General features: G+C 40.9%; 1 protein-coding gene across 2 annotated transcripts in view; it reads left to right on the top strand.

Annotated features, from left to right (window-relative positions):
- The window catches only part of KIRREL3 (kirre like nephrin family adhesion molecule 3), a 692,535-nt gene that overhangs the window by 444,957 nt on the left and 230,110 nt on the right, over positions 1-17,468 (top strand). For both annotated transcript variants that reach the window (XM_063437213.1, XM_063437212.1), the window contains exon 4: positions 166-315. In XM_063437213.1, coding sequence (XP_063293283.1) covers positions 166-315 — 150 coding nt within the window. The remainder of the gene's footprint in view (positions 1-165; positions 316-17,468) is intronic.

The following is a 17,468-nucleotide window of genomic DNA, read 5'->3' as shown; positions in this document are numbered from 1 at the left end:
CCACAGGTCCAAGGGCATGAACAGGGTACAATAAAAGGAGGATTTTATTGTCACCATGGTCATAACTTCATGGCAAACTTTATAGTGATGGTGGGGGAGATCCGTTCATTGATAATGGCTGGTATTGCTTGAGAAGTCCTATAACCCTTGTCTTTCTTCACACAGGCTATCCACGCTATTCTGTAGTCGGTGACCATTTGTCCGGGGAGCATCACTTGAAGATCCAGCGAGCAGAACTTCAAGATGACGCTATGTACGAATGTCAGGCCATCCAGGCAGCAATCCGCTCACGCCCAGCTCGACTGACGGTGCTTGGTAAGGTCAAATCTTGTTTTTATTTAATATGCCCAAGATATAAATTAGACAGTATGTGGCTTTATTGATGAGATGGACTGGGTGGAGACTACGTTTAACTTAATTAAAGAATTATAGGATAAAGTAAAAATATAGAAATATGATATATTCTGATTAAGCGTGCCTCTTAGAAATCCATACTGGAGTTGACTTGGAGTCAAATGTTAATAGTATCAAACTTAGACAAAAATTAAGGTACTATTTAAGTTTGTTTTTGGGGGAGGGGTCGGGGTGGAAAATACAACGCTGTACCACATTTCAGCTACACTGCAAAATCTACATGTATAAAAAGTATTGATTGTTGAATATAAAGAGATTCCAGGAGGAGAGAAATTCTGTTTTGTACTTGGTTTGAAAGCGCATGGTGTCAGGCATTGTCCTTCCAATTTGTCACTGTGTGTGAGAGGGCACGAAACGAGGAGGAATTAGCAGGATAAACCATTAGAGACACTGCAATTTATTCTGTAAACTATTTCTGGGTCATCGCGAAAGAGCCAATACGTTTTAATTAATGGAAAAGTTGCAAAGTAAACGTGTGGACAGATGCAGAAAAAAAAAAAAAACAATTCTTCAGAAATATTTTTTTTTTATGTTTGATACATTTTTGTTATAATCAAGGGGTACAATACATAGGTCGGGAACCCCACAATTACAAGGCAATAGCAGAACAACAGAAGGAATATATTCAAGTGAGTCTTTGGTTTACTTTATCGCAGTTCCAAACATGTAAACCTGCACTTGGTGACCTTATGTAAGAGGATTGCTGACGCCAGGTGTATAGTGAACATTCCAATGTTTCACTTAATATGAAAAGAGTCACAATCTATTAAGAGTAGACCGGATGTAGTTGGTTGCCCATTGTTAGTTTCAAATTTCAGGTCATCTGGTTATTCTGATTATTTGGTTTTTACTGAATAAACCCCCAGGGAACAAACGGTGAGAAAATATTGGACTATGGGAAGGATATGCAAAATGTATCAAACAGTAAAATACATGGTTGATGTTTGACAAAGGAGAGAAGGTAGTTATACAGTAATCACATGCTTACCGTATATCGGATTTGCTCTTCAATTTTCATACTTAATAAAAGCTTTAAAGATCAGATGAAAAATATTCTATCAAAGTAGAGATTTTTCCAGCAGCTAGATGAGCGTTTTAGTCAAATGATGGAGCGTTATCATGTGTAATTGGCTATGTCTGATGGTAGGAGAATTGTTTTTAGAGAGAAGAAAATAAGACTTTAAACAAGTTTGTTTTTGTTGCAGTAATAATGACTGGGAATAATGTCAATTCAGTTTATCCTGTTGAAAGCTGGTTTCTCATGCCAAAAAAAAAACATACTTAGAAATAGTTACCCTCAAAATGCTAAAGAAACCCAAATCGCAACTTGGAGATCTCAAAACAAAGATGATGGGGTCAAACGAGTCAGGAAAATTCTTCCATACATGGTCCACCCTGTTATTAAAACAGGAGAGGGTTTAATCCAGAGTTTGTGCTGAATAAACCTGCACATTTTAGGAGAGATTGGCTACCTGTCTATTTGTCTTTTGACTCACTTTGGTTAATAAATTGCATTTAGTTTCCTATGCACAGAAATATATTTTTCACAATTCCCAGGTTATTGCAATATTCTCTTTAAGAGATTGGGAGAGTGTCAAATAATTAGTCTTAAAAGGCTGCATGGGGGGGACCCCATTATTAAAGGACCACTATAGGCACCCAGACCACTTCAGCTTAATGAAGTGGTCTGGGTGCCTGGTCCAGCTAGGGTTAACCCTTTTTTTTAATAAACATAGCAGTTTCAGAGAAACTGCTATGTTTATAATAGGGTTAATCCAGCCTCTAGCGGCTGTCTCATTGACAGCCGCTAGAGGGCTTCCGCGCTTCTCACTGTGAAAATCACAGTGAGAAGATGCCAGCGTCCATAGGAAAGCATTGTAAATGCTTTCCTATGGACTGGCTGAATGCGCGCACAGCTCTTGCCACGCATGCGCATTCAGCCAAAGAGGAGGAGAGCTCCCCGCCCGGCGCTGGAGAAAGATGTAAGTTTAACCCCTTCCTCTCCATCCAGCCCGGTGGGAGGGGGTCCCTGAGGGTGGGGGCACCCTCAGGGCACTATAGTGCCAGGAAAACAAGTATGTTTTTCTGGCACTATAGTGGTCCTTTAATCTCGCTCCCAGCAGCAGAGGAAGACAGGAAATAGGCAGTCTCTTATATTAGCTACCTTTATATTTGTCCTCATCGGTCTCTAAAACTGTGTCTTTTTACTGGATTTACCCAAATAATTTAGATAAAGGTTCAAGTAAAATAAAGTTTAATATTATCCTTTGATAATTTCCTTGCCAAAGTATTGGCTGCATCACAGACATATCGTGCATAGTAAAACACCAAAATATGAAAATGCAAAGTCTGCAGATATAGGGTAAACAAACTACATCAGCCGTCATTATCTAAATTATAACTTTAAAGCAAAACCAGCTTTAAACCCCAAAAACCCTCGGTGACTTGATAAGAGTTGAGAAAACTGATTGAGATGAAACCATTGGCTGATTTTCGAGGCAGTTCAGCTCATTAGTTGTTTGAATAAGACGTGATGTTAATTAAACAGAGCTTGTAGAAATTCAAACACGGATGAGGAATTTTTTTTTTTTTTAATTTTTTTTTTTGCAAATTACTAGGTAAACACTTTTTTGCTGCCTCACTGGGGGTTTGAATGTCTGAGCACATCAAAGCTGTGTGGGCTGTGGGGGTGGTAGACTTTGGGGAGATCTCCTGAGATCCACAGAGATGTCTTCCTCAGGGTCCTTCATCACTACAGCCTTGGCAGGTCCACAGACGTACAAAAGCTCAGGGCATTACTGGAAGGTCCAGTCGAGCCGCATGGGCCAACGGCTTCAGCTCAGTCTGTTTCATTAGAGGCAGGAGCCGCAGAGGAGCCAACTAATTAGTGCAGGTTCTCCACATACCAGTGGGAACAGGTTCCCCCAGGCAACGAAATGTGCGGCAAACTAAGCACCTGCCCTGGAGGTACATAAAGGGGCAATGGGAGTCCTAGATGGCCTTGAGTTTATTATAGAGATATGCCACCTTGTAATAGGTTAACAGTTCTCTCAGTCAAAACTGCCTTGATGAAATAAATTGGCACATTCAGGGTCACTATATCTGTCGCACTTTGGAAGATAATGAGACTTGAAGTCTAAGCCATCCTGACATCGGGTTTTATACTAAAAAAATAAAAGCAGAACTATAACTAAAAGCTAACTTTTCATATGTTGTGGTTTATATCAATGCATGCTTCGTTGAAGAATTGTAATGTCCGCAGCCCTGTAGTATAAAAGATATTGTAGCTTGTATTCTTCTCTCCAACTTGGAGACTATATTTAAAAGAAGAAAAGCTACCACAACAAGAGGACATAGTCTTAAATTAGAGGGACAAAGGTTTAAAAATAATATCCGGAAGTATTACTTTACTGAGAGGGTAGTGGATGCATGGAATAGCCATCCACCTGAAGTGGTAGAGGTTAACACAGTGAGGGAATTTAAGCATGCGTGGGATAGGCATAAGGCTATCCTAACTATAAGATAAGGCCAGGCAGGGCCGGACTGGGATAAAAATTCGGCCCGGGCATTTTTTTATCAGAGCGGCCCACTAAGAAGGGGCCGGACAGAGAGGGTGTGTCACTAACGACAAACACGCCCCCTTCTCAAAGTGCAGGCCAGGGCAGACCATGCGCAGAGCTCTGCTAAAGATCTCTAGCATGAGAAAAAAGTGTGTGTGTGTGTGTGTGTATGTTTGGAAGTATTGTGTATGTGTGTTGGGGAGGTTCTGTGTGTATGTGAGGGGTGCAGTATGTGTGTATGATGGATGCTGTGTATGATGTGTGTGAGGGTGCTGAGTGTGATGTGTGTGAGTCCTGAGTGTGATAGTGCTGTGGATGATGTGTGTGAGTGCTGAGGGTAATGCGTGTGAGAGTGCCGAGTGTGATAGTGCTGTGGATGATGTGTTTTGTGATAGTGCTGAGTGTGATGTGTTTTGTGATAGTGCTGAGTGTGATGTGTTTTGTGATAGTGCTGAGTGTGATATGTTTTGTGATAGTGCTGAGTGTGATGTGTGTGAGAGTGCTGTGTGTGAGAGTGCTGAGTGTGATAGTGCTGTGGATGATGTGTGTGAGTGCTGAGTGTGCTGTGTGTGAAAGTGCTGTGATGGGTTTGAGAGTGCTGTGTGTGATGGGAGTGAGAGTGATGGGAGTGAGAGTGCTGTGTGTGATGGGAGTGAGAGTGATGGGAGTGAGAGTGCTGTGTGTGATGGGAGTGAGAGTGATGGGAGTGAGAGTGCTGTGTGTGATGGGAGTGAGAGTGATGGGAGTGAGAGTGCTGTGTGTGATGGGAGTGAGAGTGCTGTGTGTGATGGGAGTGAGAGTGATGGGAGTGAGAGTGCTGTGTGTGATGGGAGTGAGAGTGATGGGAGTGAGAGTGCTGTGTGTGATGGGAGTGATACTGCTGTGTGTGAATGTTAGAAGGGATTGAGTGTTGGGGGGGTAAAATAAAATGTAGCATTATGCCCCCCCTCCCTTCTTACCTGTAGCCTGGGAGGTGGGGGGGGGGCGGCACGCTGGTGAGTGAGAGGGGGGGACCGGCACGCTGGTATCTTCCCTGGCGGTCCAGTGGGTGAGTGAACTCTAGCCTGCGAGGCTAGAGTTCACTCTCGCGAGATCCGGTCGTTGCCATGGCAACGCGCCGGATCTCGCGAGAGGAACCCGGCGGAGCTGCAAGATAGAGCTCCGCCGGGTCCTCTCCCTCCCTCCCCAGCCGCATGTCTCTTCAAGTGGGCCGTGAGGAGATCATTGATCTCCTCACCGGCCCTTCATTGAAAACAGCGGGGCCGGCGCTCGGATAGTGCCGGCCCTGCATAGACCGGCAGGGGAGATCCTGGGGCCTTCCCCTGCCGGCCTCGGCCCACAGCCACCGCGGCCCACCGGGCATTTGCCCGGTGTGCCCGATGGCCAGTCCGGGCCTGAGGCCAGGGACTAATGAGAGTATTTAGAAAACTGGGCAGACTAGATGGGCCGAATGGTTCTTATCTGCCGTCACATTCTATGTTTCTATGTTTCTCTATATGATCGAGGGTCAGTCCCTTCCTCTAAGCAATGCATGTCAGACTGCCACTGATTCAAACGCTTAGACAAACTGACTGCTGTCTGTAGAATTCTCCTGGAACACAGCAGCTCACACTGGAGGGGGCAATTACCCGGATACCGCAATATATATTACAATAAAGGGATACGAACATTACAGTGCAACTGCTGTCTGTAGAATATTTAGGGAACACAGCCGCTCACACTGGAGGAGACAATTAACCAAAACCCACCAATATATTTTTCACGAAAGGGATATGGACATTACAATTTAACTGCTATCTTTAGAATTCTCCGGGAACACAGCAGGTCACACTGGAGGGAGGCAATTACCCAGAAACCCTAATATATATTACAATAAAGGGATACAGACATTATAACGTAACTGATGTCTGGAGAATTCTCTGGGAACACAGCAGCTCACACTGGAGGGGGCAATCACCCGGATAGCCCAATATATATTACAATAAAGGGATACGAACATTACAGTGCAACTGCTGTCTGTAGAATATTTAGGGAACACAGCAGCTCACACTGGAGGAGACAATTAACCAAAACCCCCCAATATCTTTTCCAATAAAAGGATGTGGACATTACAATGTAACTGATGTCTGTAGAATATTCAGGGAACACAGCAGCTCACACTGGAGGGGGCAATTAACTAAAACCCCTTACTATACTTTACACTAAAGGAATACTGACATTACAATGTAACTTCTGTCTGTTGGACACTCCGGGAACACAGCGACTGGATGGGGGCAATTAGCCAAAACCCCCAATACCTTTTATTGATTTTACTATTCTGCAAACCAACATATATTAATTAATCTCACGATATATAAAACGATAATTGTCTTCTAATAGTTCCCCTTTAAAATATACAATAATTTATTCCAAGCCATCCCAATCCCTGATCTCTGATGTCACAGATTATACACACCGATGAAATTCAGCTTTTCAAGTAAGCCCGGCAGAGAGCCATTACTATAAAGAACGGGTTTGCTGGTTGCTGGGTCCAGTTGCACGTTGATAACTGACCTCATGAATCCGTCAGGCCAGGGAGAACATACACAGTACATCGATTTGATGAGTTTTACAGAGAATGCTACAATGGCTTGACAAGGGCATGTAGGGGTAAGTTCAATGCTAGCAGCTCCAGGCCTAGATTGTTTCCTGGTTTGGTATTAAGCTGGGAATCGGAACAATACGGAGAGGCACCTGGAGTAGCTCCATTCAACAGCAAAGATTGTGCTCACAATTATAAATCAATGGCAATGTCATGAATGGCCCTGGCTGTGGTATCAGATAGCCCATACAGAGAGAGATCCACAGGGAAGATAGAGTTCATTACGGCCAGCAATGGCAGGCCGCGCTCTGATTGAATTCCTAATGCTGGGTCTGAAATCGTCAAACCACATTGCACAATGAGCCTTGAGAGGGTTCCAAGCGCAGGTATTACAGCATCAGAACAAAAATCAGCCTTACAGAAACAGGACCAGTGATGGGACTAGGTACACCCAAAGCAGTCTGAGCTTTAAATCAGAGAATGTCTCCTTCTTCAAACAAACATACATTTAGATTCATTGCACAAGGACTGCTTTAACTCGGCGTGACCAACTCTGGACCCCAAACTACAACTCCCACAATGCATGACCTGTTTTACAACAGAGGGCGTCTGTTTTTTGTCCACTGCTGTTTTACTCCATTGACACTGAGAATAGTTAATAATAATAAAGAATAAAATGCAAATTCCACAGTGAGTATCTTCCTGCGAATGCTTGGCCGTGTTACGCCATCCTGACTACGAGATATGAGGATGTGTGCTTTGCTGGGCCGTTCAAATCTAAACACAAAGAAATACAACACTGATCACGAATAACAGACAGAGAGCCGAGTCTCTTAACAACGTGTCTGCAATGTTTGATTTACCCGAGTCTCCAACATGATGGAGTATAATACGTAGTCATGTTTATCATTTAATAATGGAAGGTTTGCTCCAGACATGTACCGTCAGATTGCCACCCATGGGATTAAACTACAATGTCTATTACAATGTTTTACTTTTATTATATCCTTATCGCTGAGTAGCACACAACTGAAAATAGCAGAAATATACAGAATATAATGTATTTTCACCTGCCAGTAATACTGCCTATATTGTGCTCCCAGCAGACAGGAGGCATAAAATAATAATAAAAAAAAATGTATATTGCTATGGGATCATTTTAAAATGCTCTGTTTCATGGAGACACCATCACAGAAACCAATGTGAAAGAATGAATGAGAGATGGTACGGTGACGATGAGAATGAAATTTCTTAACATCACACAATGTAATAATTAGTCTGACCACTAGGAGCAGTGTGGGGCATTAGTGGAATCCATCACCCAGGATGGTAACCTTGGGCAAAAACCACACTGCAGGATTTTATCAGACAAGCCCTCTATAGGGGAGGGGCAGAGGATGTTACCCTCCCATAGGCCACCACGCCTGCCCCACGCTTCCTGCATTGGTGCAATCTTCATGCACATTAAAATCAAGAAGAGGGCAGAAAAGGTCAGGAAAAAGGTACAAAATAAAGATAAATTACATCATAGCTAGTTACTTAACATTTAAACAGCAAGCAATGCACAACTCCCCTTTAGCAGATTCCAGGCTAGATTGTAGATTTAAAGTGACACTATGGGCACCAATATGACTTTGATGCATTTGATAGGTTTTAGCCTCATTAATATTCTATGTTTTTTAAATGCTCAAGTCTATCATTTTTGGATTAAAAAAAATGCATTGTTTTGCAGTATGCTGCACTACAAGCTCGCCTACTTAGCCACACCCCCTCATTCCAGATAAACACTTCCTTATCAGTGTATGTACTCAGCTCAGACACTGACAGCAGGAATGACCTGAACTACAAAACAACTTGCGTTACAAGAAGACGCGGGGGGGCATATTGTAAGGGTATCGCTACCTGTTTAAACTGAGCGGTGAACTTACATTTGATAAGGAAGTCTTACTCTGCAGTGAGGGGACGGGGCTTGTTAGGCAGGCTTATAGTACAGAATTCTGCAAATCATTTACTTTTTTTGCGCAAAATCTATAACGATTTGAGCATGCAAAAAATACAGCATATTATTGTGGCCAAAACCTATCTATTGCATTAAATGCACGTAGAAGACTTTTTCACATTTTAAGGAGGTTTAGGAAAGCTGCTAGAAGCAATGAAGTAATGAAAGTGGTGCAGTCACCATGGAAACCAGCTGAATGCTGACATCATTGCTGAAATTTGTGTCATCCACATATTCAATAACCCTGCCACAAAATGTTCACAGTCAGCAAGTATTGACAAATATATAATAATAATTACTGGATTAATAATCTGAATGGATCCCAACATATATACACAACTACGTTGTAAATTATGGAAAATTGGATTCAGAATATCATTATTTTTTATTTATTTTTTAACAAAATGTAAAAAAATACTGAGATGAAATAGTTTCCACAATGTTTATTTTTGAGTAATATTTGCAGTGTCCATATCTATTCTCTGAATGAATGCTATTTAAACCTTCAGTGAGTTTTTATACAATAGACGTTACTATTAAAGTGATGGTGTATTTTCTCGGTATTTATTGACAGTTTTCATGAAATCATTGCTCCAGTCATGTCACCTATTGTGTGCCGTTGGGGAGTACCATGGAGAGATCAGATAATGTCCTAGTTTAGTGATCGCTAATTGTAAAGTGATTAATGAGACTTTTACATACTCATAGCAGAATGACAGCGCGTTTCACTTCTACTTATTTCCCAGAGAAGTGAGTGCGCCAGAGATCTCATTAAATGACCTATCGTGTTGTACATTGCAAACACTACCTTCATTGTCAATACAGGACTTGACAAGCCGAGGCATTGCATCGCTTCTCTCTGTCAATGGATCAATATCTGCCCTTATCTGCACATACAGATCAATGATTACTGCTGTGCTTGAAAGCTCCTTTGCAAAACCTTTTCCTACTGTGCAACCTACTGATAACTGTGCGTTTCTATCCAGTCTGCGCAGCAAGGGTCCGTCTGTTCTCTCCCCACACCAGCAAGAGAACAGCAAGGGCTATTCTCGCATTGTTTTGTTGCATTCTAATTCTGATTCGTTATATTTAATATTCTAATAACACAGGTCACAGGTATTGCTGAATGACCAGACTGAAGAGAGGAGCCACGCTCAATTCCAATCGGCAGGACCAGCAATCCCACAATGCTCAGGCAAACAGAAGAATAGTCTCCAGGCACTCATGGTGCTCAAATCAAGGGCAGATTTATTAGATCAACAAAAATGTGACAGAGCAGCAACGTTTCGACCTGCTACGAGACCTCGCTTGACAAAGACCTAGTAGCAGATCGAGATGTTGCTACTCTGTCACATTTTTTTACCTAATAAATCTGCCCTGGATTTGAACACCCTGATTGCCTGGAGACTATTCTTCTGTCTACAGGTATTGTTGAAGACAGAATAGGCTGAATTAGTAAAAGACATGTGATTTCAATGTAGATAAATGTTAGTCTACGCAGTTGGATTGGATGAAATATGGAGAAAGGCCAATTTCTTGCTGGATAAGGGTACTATTTGGAAGCAAAAGTTGTGGTTATTAATTACAAACAGCTGAGGCCATAATGCTGTGGACCACATCTTCCATATTGCCAGTGTTATGGCTGAAAGAGTATTATGGGAGATGTAGTCCACAACATCTGGAGTGCTGAAGGATGCTTACCCCTGTTCTAGATCACACGCAATGCGCCACCAGTTCTGAACTGGTTTGTGATCTAAGGATCTAAAGCTTTAATATATATTTAAAAGAAAATGCAAAAAAATGATAACTTGGTTTTGAAAATGTATTTTTAATTTAGCATTTTATAAAGTTACAGCTCCCCTTGAAAAGTTTATTTTATTACTAGACTACGGGCCGGCAGGTACACAGGGGATGGATGAAATCTTACCCATATTACAATATTTCTGTTTGTGTTTGTTAGACGTGAATTAATTTGTGTAAACATATTGAATATTAATATCTATGCATGTCCAGGTGGGCACCCGTGTATGTTTAATTCCTTGCAATATGCCCACCTGCCCCAATATCTAACATAACGGGTATTCAATCTTTATTCATTGATGTGTTTTCAAGAACAATTTCTAGAAAATAATTGGAGTTTATTAGAATTTTCAAATTCTACAGCAGGAAAAAAAAAAAAAGTATTTTCCTAATCTCTGAAGATGAAACATCATCACTTTATATTTTCCCAATTTTACCGAAAAAAACTGGTGAAAAATGAAAATCAGTTTCCACGGTGAACTATCTGTCTCTGTCTTTCTATTTATCTATCTATCTATCAATATACAACGTAACGATATATAAATATAATCTATCTCCCATGAACCCTCCGGCTGAGAGACTGAGCGGGGTTCTGTTACACGTGACACTAGTGAACGGATAGACTGCGTCCTTCTATTACACACTTTGTATCCCTTTCTAGACAGATAGTCACACAGACTGGGTGGAAGTATAGAAGAACTGATGTTTCGTGTAACAAACATTTATACTCTGTTCCCTTCCAGAAGACAAGTCAAATTGCTTTACTTACATACCTATTAAGCCCCTTTCATACTGGGGTATGTCCTCTGAACTCAGCTGCCAGTTTTCATTTGGGCTGCAGTCTTTTGTCTTGCCAAGCTCTGCACTGCACAAATGTATATAACCTGGTTCACATTAAGATGGCAGTGCCGAGGCGAGAGACAGGCTCGTGTCCTTTGGGCATCTCCCTCGCTAGGTGACAGATGATGCAAGTAATCTAAAAAAAAAACATTCTACACAGCAACCTTACATTAAGGCGGTGAATTGACGGCATTTATAGCGTTTTAGACAACATTGACCGCTGTTTAGTTGTAAACTAGACTCATTCCTTTTCTGAATGCAGAGCTTTATCAATATCCTCTATCACTTAAACATTGATATCAATAACCATCAGTATGCATGCGGTATTAAACTGGAGTTTAGACCAATAATGGCTCTTACTGCCAGGCATTAATGTCCAAATCTCAGCAATCAACAACTGAGCATCAGCTACGGTATATTTGTAATCTGATATATCATTTGTTATTTCTCACCCCATTTTCTTTATGCCTTGAGGACATTTAAATACATTAATGCAACAGGAGAATCCATTTAAGAGAGGTTTTCTGGAATTTTTCACCAGAAATCACAGGTGAATTAAAATGAGCTTTTGAGATCTTTTAACATTCTGTTTCCAGGGCAATGACTCACATGGTAATCCAGTTGATAAATCGTTATAATTCTAATTAATGAAGATTGGATACTTTACCAGTAATTGGAAATATTGACATTACTTGGTACAATGGTAGCTGACCAGTAACTAGTGTGTGCTAGTAAAGTTAGCATTGGAAGCACATTAACTATTCACTGATTACAATACTATGCACAGTTATGTATTAACTAGAACTAATTGCAAGACCTGTCCTTCAAATCAGCAGAAAATAAACTGATCATTACAGTAATAACATCAAAGTATATAACGAGGACGGGTATTTGTCTCTTTATCCAGCTTTATTTCCTGTAAATAACATCTCGAGGAGCGTGGAAACACAGGCCTTAATTATAAATATAGGTTTTATTAAAATAGAATAAACCTTGTTAGCTAAATAAATCTCTGAGTATAAAACGCTTGTCTTATAATAGGGATTAGCCTTTCTGCCCCGTAATTTTACGGATTCCAAACGAGCAATTTGTGGGAAAACCAAAGAGATAATTATTGTTCTAAGCTTGAGTCGAAGCTAAACTGAGGAATTTTTCAAAACAATAATTCTATAAAGAAGACACCCACTAGTAGCTACATATCACTACTGAGCGGTGACTGGCTCGCCAATTTAAATTTCAGCTATTGCATGGTAAATGCTAAGGATATCTGCAAAAAAGCTGGGAACTCTGGGATATTTGTGGAAACATGATTTATCAAGTTTCTATGCCGAAAAAGTTCCCCTCAAGGTCCAACTTGAGATATGCAGGTGATGCACAATATTTTTTTTTGTATTTACACTGTGGGGAGTGGGCAGTTTAAACAAAATCTTTGACAAATAAAAGTTACGCTGTATTTATGAAGACCCAGGTGTGTTGACCGTTTCTCTGGTGAATTCTGTATTGGTATATGTGTGTATATATATATATATACCATATATACGAGTATATTACAAATAACATAATAACCTGTCAGTGACCTGTTTATTAACAGAATTGAAAGTAGTCATCTATCACATGCTGAGGAAAGAAAATGTCACTTATATCAGAAGAAAGTCTTCTTTATAGTAAGAACGGTAAATAAATGGAATTCACGACGTTATTGTTATTGTTATGACGCCTTCATTTTAGCAAAGCAGATTACAAATCATATTAATTAATATTAAGAACATTTAGATTGGATAACGTGTGAATTCGGATTCAAGGTGAAATCTGATTACTGTTTTAAAGACAATGGACCTTTGTGTCTGCAAGAAAATGTTAATGCAGGTGAACTTTTTAGCCTTGAACATACTATACTTAACAGGTCCACGTTTTTCCACATACAGCATTTCTTCATGTTGCAGTCATATACATGGGTTTTTCATTTTCAGGAAGTTTAAAACTAAGTAAGTGTCCCTGACCTCCACTGGGGGTGTGGCTAAGGCAGAAATTACACTCTTCTTTCTAGCCATACCAATTCATACCAGCAATGTGATCTGTGATAAGTGGTCAGCTGACACTCTCAGCCAATCACAGCCAATCACTAATGCTTCCTTATTAACCCAGGCAGCGCAGAGGGGACGGACGGGCCGCTGAGGGCTCTCATATAGCATTAAAATATTAACAGTTTAATGCTGAATAGAAGGAAGGCGTCAAGGGACTCAGAACACTATAACCACTTTATTGAGATGAAGCTGTTACAGTGTCTACAGTGTCCCTTTAAGTTTTACCCGAATAATATCAAACAGTCAATACATGCTTAACAAATATGATGGCTTAACTAAATATTAAATGGAATGTAGCATTCAATTGAAAAGCTTCAAGCAATGTTTTGAAGTTTGACAAAGACCTCAGTGGAGTTTGAGTTGCTGCTTGGTGCTCAGGAACCTAAATACATTTTGGAGCTTTTTCCTTTTTTTGAAAAAAATAGGCAAGATTTTATGTTGAATAACTGGGGAGTCCAAACCGTGTCCAGGTTTTCTTAACCCCTTAAGGACCAAACTTCTGGAATAAAAGGGAATCATGACATGTCACACATGTCATGTGTCCTTAAGGGGTTAAAGTCCGATTAGCTCTTTTTTTCATGCTTTGTATTTTTTAGCTCACTATACATATGTAGCGTATAATAAAATGTATTTTTTGCTATTACTTAAGCACGGTGGGTGTCATCCCCCTGCTGTGTTTGATATTTGTGCAGTAATCCGAGATTATATTATCTATTACCATTACTATTTATATTAGTATGTATTGGAAAATATTGAATTAGAAGAATGCACTTTCTCATTTCCCCTAAAATCTGATAAGAATTTAATTCTCTGTAAAACATCACAATGGTGTACAGTGTGAACAACCCTCTCCGATAACATTTAATGTCATATAATCCCTATCCCGCAGAGCTTGCCATCTCACACTTACTGCAATGCTGGGCTTTGAAAAGGAGAGCATTAACCAGCTTGACCCCCCACCGAAATCTTAATGTACGATTAAAATGTGCATGTCAGATTTAAGCTCTGCGAAGGTATACATTACATTGTGCGCCCGTTGTCTTTGTATAACTCTAATGGAGATTATCATACTGTGGCATGAAAGTGTGAAGGGGATATAAAAGCACAGTCATGGCACAGAGAGCGCCTGGCAGACTGAACGGGCCAAGCATTTCAAAGCTTACTTCCACCTTCAATCCACCAACCCTTTGCAACTGTTCCTCTTTGAAACTAGTAGCTCATTGGGATCCATTTAAAGTAAACAGACAGATGTTGGATGCAGACCAGTAAACTGTCAGCTAGCGAGCGAGTCCTTTGTACACACAATAAAAACACATGATTTTGGCTTTCGCTGTGCATTTAGCGAGCACTGCCTTCAAGAAGAAACACCAATTTGTTATTAGGAACAATCTGCCAGAACTTTGGGAACCTCAATGCTAAATGGTGTTCTGTTTAATATATTGTTATTGTGTGTACAATCCAGATATCCCATCTATCGAAGCTGGCCTGCTAACGCAAGGCACGCATTTAGCCAGGTCAGCATTAGGTACATTATAAAGTGTAGTCTATGCAATGTGCCAGCAAAGTCAGTAGCAAATCAGACATTAAAGGGTAGGATTAGTTGGCTGTTGGGTCTGTGTTGCGCATGGCATTCTGGGAGTGACGGGAGTGATTTGCGAAATTCAAACAGGGACATTTGTTTCTCTGTATAAGCTACAGCACTGATGTATCAGCTTTTGACTTCAGCAGTAAATCAAATAGTTTCTGGTGCATTAAAAAAATGATTTTTGTCAGCACATAGTGGAGAAGGAATTATATTATGTAGAGAGTGTTATTATTTTATATTAGTATGGCAGGTGTGCGTACATTTAAACAAACATTTGCATACTCAATAGTTTGGTTTTTTTTTGTCCACTCCAGCTGCACTGAGATACTTTGAGCTTTACACAATAACCACTGATTTACGCTGAGCTGAAAACCAAAATGCAAAATGTAGGCAAAAATAGCTGATTTGGAAAATACATTTTTAAACCCAGCTATAATCACATGTTTGCTATTGCAGCCTGAATCTGTGAACTCAGTTTAAAGGTTACTATTATTATTATTATTATGTTATTATTTATATAGCGACAACAAATTCCACAGCGCTTACAATTTGGTGTTTAGTAGATAAGCCCCTTACTGTCGCTATCGCCTGGTTAACTGCAGAGATTGATCCCGAACATATTAACTCTAAGTTGGCTGGTAATTCAACTGCAATTCGTTGCACCCACCCCGCACTCCCCCACAGCTCTCCAAGGACTGTGTTATGTATCCCTTGTAAACATTCGCTCTCCATCTCTCCGCACTTGTCTCGTTATGTGTGCTTGTGTCAGAGCAGCAAATAAATCCTGTATTAAAGACACAAGGCTGCAAAATGAGATTTTGTGTCAAATTGCCATAAAAATGCAAAACACCACACACTTTAAGGGAGCCTGCAGCAATTTTCATACATTAGACGAGAGATGTTTCGAGTGCCATTAAGCAAAGCTGCCTCTTGGCTGTTCCTTACCTCAATCTGTCCCTGCCACTGGCAAAAGACTCCCCACATTGACAGATAGTGCGCCGGGCACAGTTAATCTGCCAGATTGCGGCTGGGAAAGCGATGGGCCGCCCAGGACATTCAGAAAGCACATTTCTTACAAAGCAATAATACAGTAGACGGGTTATATTCAGATGCTTTTTAAATGTGCTTAGAGTTGTGTGAGGAACTAGAAAATGGATAGCCCTTCTGTGTTGGCTTTTATAAATAAGATCTAATTTCATGTATAGAAAGCTAAGACGTCAGGCCTGTACTGGGAGCTGAAAAATGTCCGCCGTCTGCTTCCCTTTTATAAAACAAAGTGTGTGACGGGGATAATTCTCTAATGAATCAAAGCAGATGTCAGTTCTAACAAACCCTCATCTCACAGCCGTCATTTGCTATAAATATTATCCTTCTGTGTGATGCGTTGGGTGCCGAGCTGGGGGTGTCCTGCACCAGTCCAGCGAAACGCACTGGAAATTAAACTAAAACACTGCTGTTCCTACATTATCTTTAATCACAGAGGGATTTATTGTGCTGGACAAGAAACAGTAAAAAAAAAATCAGTAAAAAAGGCAGTATTTCCATCAAAACTTAGATTGCATTAGTTACTTATAATGTAATGGAAATTAAATATCAGATACATTGATTTAGGCCATTTTCTGTAAGACAATAGGAGCTCAGCAATTATTGCTGGGATTTAGCTGTCATTTTCAGCTGAATGAGGTTATTGGGAGTTGCAATCCAGTAAGAGCTTAAAGCCTATGTTTTTTCTGGCTATAGTTTATAAACTGTGAATCTATAGTCACCAAAACCACTACAGCTTAATGTAATGATTGTGGGGTATGTAGCCAGTACCTGCAGCACCGTCAGAATAAACTCTGCATTTTCTGAACTATAGTCAACAGCAAGGCCGGCCCGTCAATTGGCCCCAAGCGGCACTTTTACAGGGGCATCATTTTGCCGACACCTGTACACTTTAAGGTGCCGGGCCGCCCATGCATATATATAGAGAGGGATTACCCCCTCTCTTTCTATATACAAATTCAGTTCTGGGACCCCGCTACCTTGTCTTGTGGCGAGGGGGCCCAGATGTCTGATATTCCCCTCCTTCAGCTTCTTGTCTTCTCCTCTCGCAAACCGCGAGAGCATTGCCACGGGTTGCCATGGCAATACTCTGGCGTGAATTATGTGCTGTGCGGAGCATTGCCATAGCAACCCTCGGCAACGCTCATGCGGCTCGAAAGAGAAGAGAAGGCATGAAGCTGCAGGAGCTGAAGTAGGGGAATATCAGACATCTGGGCCCCCTCTCCACAGGATACTCCAGAGAAACTACTAGTGTCCCCTCTCCCTGGCCACAGGGAAGAGGCAGGGAGGGGGGAATAAGCTTAATCATACATTTTAAATAAACTGATCACAGTCCTCTACACACACTGCACACACTACATTCACTACACAGACACTGCACACACTGCACAAACAACATGCACTACACACAGACATAACAGCCACTACACACACTGCACACACTTCATGCACTGCACACAGACACTGCATCCACTAAACATACAAAGACACTGCAGCCACTACATACACTGCACACACTGCATGCACTACACACAGACACTGTATTCACCACATACAATGC

This window comes from Pelobates fuscus, chromosome 11 (genome assembly GCF_036172605.1).
Source record: "Pelobates fuscus isolate aPelFus1 chromosome 11, aPelFus1.pri, whole genome shotgun sequence".
In the NCBI taxonomy this organism is placed as follows: Eukaryota; Metazoa; Chordata; class Amphibia; order Anura; family Pelobatidae; genus Pelobates; species Pelobates fuscus.
This window is presented reverse-complemented; position numbering and strand designations above follow the sequence as displayed.